The sequence below is a fragment of the Protobothrops mucrosquamatus genome, unplaced genomic scaffold, assembly GCF_001527695.2.
Source record: "Protobothrops mucrosquamatus isolate PMUCROS unplaced genomic scaffold, P.Mucros_1.0 scaffold232, whole genome shotgun sequence".
NCBI classification, from domain to species: domain Eukaryota; kingdom Metazoa; phylum Chordata; class Lepidosauria; order Squamata; family Viperidae; genus Protobothrops; species Protobothrops mucrosquamatus.
This window is the reverse complement of record NW_015386583.1, coordinates 258,783-267,539: the sequence shown is the minus strand read 5'-3', so window position 1 is coordinate 267,539 and position 8,757 is coordinate 258,783. Positions and strand designations below refer to the sequence as shown.

The window sequence follows — 8,757 nt, the reverse complement described above, 5'->3', positions numbered from 1 at the left end:
GGGGTTTATATCACAGCTTCTAACACAAAATTGTATAAGAATAATTATGAAGCTTTATGGGCTAAGGTACAAAAGGATCTAAATGAGTGGGAAAAATTGCAATTATCTTTGTTGGGAAGAATTTCAGCTGTAAAAATGAATGTTCTTCCCAAATTTCTTTTCTTGTTTCAGATGATTCCTATTTTAAAAAAAGATGCTGATTTGGATGATTGGCAAAAGGGTATAAACAAATTTATTTGGGCAGGCAAGAAGCCAAGGGTTAGGTTTAAGATTATGCAGGATGTAAGAGAACTATACACTATTGCTTAAAGTTTAAGAAGCAAACAGAGTGAACTTGTACATGAGGGCAGTTATAATATAGTTATCGTTACTGAAACTTGGTGGGATGAAAGTACTGGAAGGATATAAACTGTTCAAAAGAAACAAACCTAACAAAAGAGGACATGGAGTTCCATCCAACTCCTCTTTTGTTAGGTCTTAATTTTTTACTTGCATAAGAAATCACTACACCTCTACAAAAATTCTTAAAACCAAGGATGAAAGCCTCCTTGGATGCATATGGGTTTATATAAAAGGGAAAAAATGGCATTGCTATAAGTGTATACCAGAGGCCACTCAAAGAAACAGAGCAAATGCTAATCAGTTAGCTGCAGTGTGCATGAAGCACACCAAAATAGTAATGGGTGACTTTAACTACCCTGACATCAGCTGGGAGACAAACAAAGAATTGAGTTGTTTTGTTTCCAAGTTCAGTTGGCACATTCTAACTAACCTTTCCTTCGCTTTACCTTCAATTGTGTGAAGGGTATTTTTAAAGGTATTTTGTAAGTTCATGACAAGTCACTATGCTGAGAAGTGTCAGATGGTCTGCCCTTGGTATTATAAGCATTGCAGGGATAAAATAACTGGAATGGGTTAGGTTCATCCCTATCTGGGTTTTTTCACCTGAATTAGCCACACCAGAAAGTTGCAACAATCCAGAAAAATAAAGCCTACAAGCCTATTTTGTTTCAACACTGAGTATTCGTTGTTTAATAAGAATTCATCTGCAATGTGATCACCATTTACAGTAACATATGGTTACCCTGACATTGATCCAAGATGAAGTCACAATGTGTCATTTACTAGCAGTCATAAAGCACAGCAATTTTTTTGGTTGTTGAACCATTGACAACATGTGACTTAGTCATCGATATTAGCATATACTATACCCGTGGTGGCGAACCTATGGCACGTATGCCACAGGCGGCACGCAGAGCTATCTCTGGAGGCACCTGAGCCATTGCTGGGCTGAGCTGCTCCCTCCTCCTCTCCGCGCATGCGCAGTCTGGGAATAGGCGAGAGGCTATAAAAGGAGCAACTTTTGGCGGAAGCAGCATTTGCTGCATACAGCGAGAGAGCGAGCACGAGTCGGAGTGGACAGCAAGCCAGCAAGCGAGCATGAGCCAACAGCTCGGTGGTCACGCCCACTCGGTGGCCACGCCCACCCGGCACCCAGTGATGCATAAGGGGGTATGGGTTGCAGTTTGGGCACTCGGTCTTTAAAAGGTTCGCCACCACTGTACTATACAATATGCATCTTGTATTTGGAAGGGAAATAGTTTTATGCAAACATAGTTTTACACAGATATAATCTGCTAAATATACTTCTGTGTAAAACATGAAAGAAAGTAATATTTCTCTAGTCCAGAAACAAGAATCTCAAGATTTCAAATCTTAGATTATTTCTGGTATCTTTTATTGGATTCTTGAATAAAAAATATCATGCATGGCACATAGATTTCTACAAAGATAGAAAAAATGCGATGCAAGTTGATTTTCCCCTAAATCTGTGACATAAAAAGGAGCAGCATGGTATATGCAAGATTTAATGTTCATTCATTCTAGACTATTGTGGGGCCTAACATCTCAACTCTCTAAATAAGGAATACCCATTATATGTTTTGGATTACAGTTTCCATAGCCTGTTATTAGTCATGTAGGGTGAGTTGAAAACATAGAGAATACACATTTGCCTATTTCCATCCTACATTAAGTAATTAATGTACATGTGCTACTGTGTATTTTGGAATAATTTGCAGCATGCTAGCAGCTCTGTGTTAAAAAATATGAAGACATTTCCCAGAAAAGAAAAATTGAGAACAGCAGTAAAGAAATATCTATTTTGATAGATGCATATACTTTGCTTATAACTGACTATACAGAAATGAAAGACACAGGTTAAAAAAATAGTTCAAGTTTTCGTTGAATAAAATATTATAATGCTTCATGGGGGGATCCTCTTTCTTTAAAATTCATTTTCTGAAATTGTGGGATTTGAATTTATTCTAAGTGAGTGTGGTTTTGACTAGTATCAATAGTTTTCATCAACAGGAGTATTTTTTTTATATAAAACATCCTTTTTTTAGCCTACAATCCAAAAAAGCAAAATGACCAAACCAATCATCTGTTATTCAGAATCCACCTGTAAAATAAATATGCCACATGCCTCCAAGTTAAATGTCACAACCTTGAATTAGGGTTAAAAGAATTAATTATGACCATGAATAAGTTGGAAAACATTATCAGCAGTTGGAGCTACAATAATAAACAAGCATTTTATTTCCTTGAAGATCTTTTTAAAAATTATGAAATCCGTCTGCATTATGTTTAAAGAAGGCTATTAAAAGGATTGTTTAGTGCTAGTGGAATGACAAGCTTGAACTAATGAACTCCAAATATATACAGCCCCAAATATCTACAAAGCAAAATTAAAAAACAGGTAAACCATTTACAAAAATGACTGATTCTATGTGACCATACTAGTTAACCAAAGTACTTTTATAAGGTTGCCTTGAACACAAGGGGGATCCTGTTACCTACAGTTGAAACTTGTGTTTATAGTAATATATGTATTACAACAGCAAAAAATATAGCAAATGATATAATTGATCAGCACACCAAAATCACAGGCATGGGCAATAAAAAGAAATGTGATTCATTAGAGTCCAAGTGCTTCCCCTTACTGATATTGTAATGGGACAATAAATTACCTCTAGAACATATAAAGAAGCTTACTTGCCTGGGAATATTGATATTTGGCTGAATGTATTCTAATAATTAATAGTAGAACTTCCATTGCATTTCATCTGAAATTTGCTCTGAATTTACGAATTTTCTTGCCTAATGTTTAGTAATTATTTTTCAAATCCTAGGTAACTGAATTTTTAGCTACTCTGCAATTATGGCTATAGTACTAATTATGGCTATAATACTAATCATAGTTCTGAGTCCGCAAGGAGAAGGGCGGGATATAAATTTAATTTAATTTAATTTAATTTAATAAATAAATAAGTAAAATAAATACTTGATACCTTTATTTATATTCTCAAACAAATATATACAAAATATTAGATTCATTAACTTTCACAGAGGACAAAATGGTTTAGTTAGTTTGTCTAACACTTAGCAAAGGAGTAGAAAACTCATGACCATCTAAATGTTGGTAAATGATCAATGCTATTATCTTTTGGAGCTGATCATGTTGTCTGAGATTACTGAGAGCACTGCTAGGAGGACCACAAGTTCCCACTCCTCAGCTTGTGAACTGCTATATTATCTGTAACCAGTGGTAGGATTTAAATATGTGAACAAACTGATTCCCTGTGTGGATGCCGCTTCCAGAGGTCCATTCTGGACCTGGGCAACAAAAAATTAGCTACAGGTTCTGCCGAAGTGGTGCAAACCGGCTGAATCCTACCACTGTCTGTAACTATTCTAACCTAAAAATAAAAAAGATGGAAAGAAGAAAGACAATATACTTCAAAAATGTAGAAAAAGGCAGTACTAATGAAATAGTAGAGGCTAATAATTATGTGACTCAAAGAAGAATATTTATTAGTATATTAATAATGATAATTCTAAAGAACTCTGACAAAATTATATGAATTCTGAGAGATTTCAGGCGTGGGCATGAGAAGTAATTGCATTGATCACTCTAATGACTTGTAGCAGGACTTGGAAGGAGGAAATAGCACTATTCTTGTCCTGCCAGCTCACAGTGTGGGAGCCCTCCTGGAATTTTGGTTTCTGTTGCAAGAGCAGTTTGAGATTGTTGCTAGGAGGGGCTTTGCCAAATTGGTATTTGCTATAGATAATTGCTATATTAAAAGGGCACACATGGTTAGTAGGTTGGGGTTTTTTTGGCAAAAGTTAATCATAGTTATTTTGCAACAATGCATTTGAATTGTCCTACTTTTTTTCTTTGTATTCAGAGTGCCTATCGAGTTTTCACCAATAGCACCTGCTTGAAACATATGATTCTGAAAATCCGCAGAGATGCTCGGAATTTTGAGAGGTATCAGCATAATAGGGACCTAGTAAATTTCATCAACATATTCGCTGATACACAGTTGGAACTCCCACGAGGCTGGGAAATCAAAACCGATCAACAAGGCAAGGTACAAGAATGAAATGAAGTTAGTATTTAATTCTGTGTAAAAAAATTATAGGTATTGGTTGGGCAGGATGCTGGTGTGTGTGAAAGGTGGGGAGTATCAGTATATTAACTGGAGGGTTTTGGCTTATCCTCAGATGGCTTGTCTTCATGCAGTATTTATTCAGGAATATAGACCTTAAAATAATTATCCATATTGCTTTTCTTGGTCTATATAATGTAGTCTACTTTCAGTACATTATTCACATGGTATTTAATCATTTAATTTCTTAAACTAAAAAATCAGATTAGAAATCATGTTAAATCCTGTTTTCCATATTACCAACTCTGATAGCTCTCTTAATATTATTTCTGATTCTTAGTATTCTTCTATTGCAGTCTTTCTTTGTTGACCACAACAGTCGTGCTACCACTTTCATTGACCCCAGAATTCCACTTCAGAATGGCCGTCTACCCAATCACTTGACCCACAGACAGCATCTTCAGAGACTCCGTAGTTATAGTGCTGGAGAGGTATGTTTTCCTGCTGCCCCTAATTTATTAGAATTGCTACATAAATATGGGCATTAGAACCTAAGGGTTTCTTCAGATTCATTTTAGTAAAAGCAGATATTAGTTTTTAGCATGAGTTTTAAATAGCACCGTTATATATATTTATGACTTTTTATAAAGGAATTATTTATTTGCTTATCTCTGGGAAATAAACCTGCAGGATGTTAGAGGCAGTTTTGTTTGGGTTTATATAGCATGACAAGTTTATATAGTTGTTAAACTTATACCTATAAAAAACCAGGAAAACTGGAAATAATATTTGTTATAATATTTGCATACTGCTGATTTTATATGAATTTTTGGTGGATTGCATCAAATACCAATAAACATAACAATAATTTTTAAAAGACATAACATTGTATGAACATACAATAAAGCTCGAATTCAGCTCAGTCATATCAGATGGGAAATACTATCTGGAACAGCCCCTGTCTGACTATCTTCCTAATATCCTAATAGCATGTATGATGCTATCTGAATTTCTGGAAGTGAAGTGTTTTATTGGGATATAGTGTATGATTGGAAAAATATTTTTTTTCACTTCCCCATCCAAAATTTTACATAGTAATTTTCTAGAATTTTGTGAAGTGCATTCTTTATAGATCAAGTTTAAAGTAGGCAGTCCTACAATTATCTAGGTGTCAGTTCATATAGAGCTTCATCCCGGCCCGCCGGCCCCGCTGCTCCACCATGAGCATTTTTCCCCAGCTGCCTCTCCCCCACCATTCCTCCCTTACCACATGGCCTGGGCACTTCATCATGGGACAAATCGCCCTTATGTATTCCTATCTTTTCTCTGACCCTTGCCTTCCGAGGTGCCTGGACCGCAAGTAAATTTTCCTTGCTGCTGGGCACATTTAGTGGTGCCACTATGTATGAAGTTCATTTTTGTCCAAATATATTCAAGAGCAGAGAGCTGTGAATAGGATCCTGGATCAGCTGCCCCTAATTGGGATTAAAGCACTTTTGACCAAATGTGGAGAGTGACAGAAATTCTCAGATCACTTTGTGTGCAGTCTTCTATCTGCCTGGGTGTGCCTCCGAGAGAGGAGGAGGTTTAAGTAGCCAGGCCCAACCCAGTGCCACACATAAAAGGGATAGAGCGATGAAAGTCGAACTTTTGCTTCACTTTCCCTCTCTCCTGGCCCCTTTGGGGCCTTGCCAGAGCACCAAAAGAAGAATGAGGAGGTGGGGAGGTGGGGGAGCCAAGGGAGTAATCTTAAAAAGTGCATCGCAAATGGCATCTTATTATTATTAACAGTGTTGCCATTGCTGGCAACACTGAAATTTCCAAGAAGAGTGTCCCAGGGAAACTGGGTGCAGAGCAGAACTTGCAAGCCAAGTGCCAATATGGCCAGCAGCAGCACTGGCTCCATGGCGTGCAGGGGGTGGCAGGGCAGGCGTGCACAACCTTGCAGTGATTAGCCCATGTGGGGAGTTGCCACCACCCCTGAGGGGGGAATTCAGTCAAGAATCCTACCACCAGCTTGGCCATGGCAGCCACAGAGAGGAGTGGTGTCTCACTCTCCCTGCTCCAGTGATGCAAGGATGGGCAGGCTGTAGGCATGACAAGGTGGGTGTAGCCCACCTTGGGAGGTGGTGGGACACTATGCTACTCCCAGGAAAACATGCCTGGAAAGGAGAAGTGGCCTGGTTGCCCTACATAGCAACCGCCATATCCCTCCACCTGGGCCATTGGCCCACCTGGCACCCTCTCTGTGCACTATGTCCAATGGGAAGGCCACTACTCTAGAGGGAGTACTCAGTACTCCTGCCTTCAGCTTGGCCATGGCAGCCACAGGGAGGAGTGGCATCTTGCTTTCTCCAACCCAGCAGCATAGTGCTGGGCAAGCTTCAGGCATGGCAAGGCGGGTAGAACCCATTTTGGGGATGGCTGGGTGGCCGGGAATGAGTGTCTGGCAGGGAGGCATGGCCCAGTTGCCCCACACAGCAACCACCACTCTCTCTCTGTGTGCTGTGTCTAATGGGAAGACAAAGGCCCATCCCTTGGCATGCAGATTGGCTACCAGGATGCATGGCTAATTGTTCCATGTGGCGAATCGCCCATGATTTGTCCAATGATGAATTGGCTAGGGTCATGTAGTAGTAGGAACAGAGTGGTAGGGGCAGCCAGGTAGGAATGCCCTCAGTGGTTAGTTGGGGTAGGGGAATGGGGTAAAGCGGGTGAGGTCAGGCAGCTGCGGCCAATTGTCCCATGACCCCAGGATACTGCAATCATCATAAAATATGTGTTAGCTGAATTTTGATCACATGACTATGGTGATGCTGCAATGGTTGTTAGTGTGAAAAAATGATGTCACTTTTTTCAGTGCTGTTCAAAAGCTTATTAAACTGTTGTAAGTGAAAGACTACCTATAGTAGCTATGAATCTATGATAAGGTTCAAGTTTTTCCTCTCTGAGAAATATTATATTCCAGCAGGCTGAGATTCAATTTTACCTGGAATTTTCCAATTAGTCCCTCACTCTTCATAGACAAGGTCAAAATTTTCACAATATCTCCACCTGAAATGGCAATATATATATATCTATCTTGGTTTTCGATTATACTTCACATAATATTACTTTTTGACACACACACACACACACACACACACACACACACATACACACACACACAAGGCTTCATATAGAGGCATATAAGTGTGATAGGTGGTATTTGCTCCTATAATAAGGTAAAACTATTCTCAGGGTTGAATCAGCCCTCCTCAACCAAGGCTCTGAGGTAAAGGATGCCTAAGAGTGAACATGAGTAGAAATTATGTGTTTCAACCCTTCACTACAAACTATTTTCTTTCTTCCACACCAGTCCTCTGGGGAATAAGGAGAGGATTAAAGGAATATTCTCACCCCACCTTAGGTCTGGCTGAATACAGAAAGAGACATTAAGCAAAAATTTGGGGAGTCAGTAGCTCAATCAAGCTGAGCTAAGTGCTAGAAGGCAGCTAATAAATCCCAGAATTTAAGTAGCACTTTTTTTAAGCTGCCAAAATAATATAGCTCTAATTTAAACATTCACACAATTTAGAAAGATAAAATGTAATAAACACTAATGCAGTTCTAACTATAGGTTAATAATTCAGATTTCATGGGCATTCCCCTCATCCAAGACTCCAGCTTAATCCCAAACCTGACTGAATCCCCCTCTTTCCTTTATTGACTTTCAGGTAACTATCTCTGGGCTAAGGTTAGCTATGATTTAAAGGGCCACCTCTATAATTCCACAAGGAGTAATAGCTATGATGACATTTCTACCTGAGTAACACCAGTTGAAAATGCCCATTTAAGTTGGAGTTGAACTACTAAAGCACCGACACACTTCACAATTGATTTAGAAAAATCAACAGTGATCATCAATTACAGTGACTAATGCTATTTCTATCTACGTCCAGGCTTGGACCTTGTCTGTAGCAGAAAAAGGCGGTAGAATTAACATTTCTGGCATAAAAATCATGTCAAAAAGACATAATAATAAAAAGCTGGAAACTGTGAGCTAGACTAGTGATGGCGAATCTTTTAGAGACCCAGTGCCCAAATTGCAACCCAAACCCCATTTATTTATTTATTTATTTATTGAATTTATATCCCGCCCTTCTCCTTGCGGACTCAGGGCGGCTGACAATCAGTTAAAAAATACATCAATAACAATTACAAAATTAAAATTAGTTAAAAAGAAATATTTAAATGTTGTCTAATTAAAATATGATTAAAAACCCCTCTAAAAATTGCCCTAGGCCAGTCCCGCTTGTTG

At 38.6% G+C, this 8,757-nt stretch overlaps 1 protein-coding gene across 1 annotated transcript in view; it reads left to right on the top strand.

Annotated features, from left to right (window-relative positions):
* Nucleotides 1-8,757, top strand: part of HECW1 (HECT, C2 and WW domain containing E3 ubiquitin protein ligase 1) — a gene marked incomplete at its 5' end in the record, with an annotated part of 182,968 nt that overhangs the window by 116,755 nt on the left and 57,456 nt on the right. The window contains 2 exons of the mRNA XM_029283792.1: nucleotides 4,254-4,439; nucleotides 4,814-4,948. Coding sequence (XP_029139625.1) covers nucleotides 4,254-4,439; nucleotides 4,814-4,948 — 321 coding nt within the window. The remainder of the gene's footprint in view (nucleotides 1-4,253; nucleotides 4,440-4,813; nucleotides 4,949-8,757) is intronic.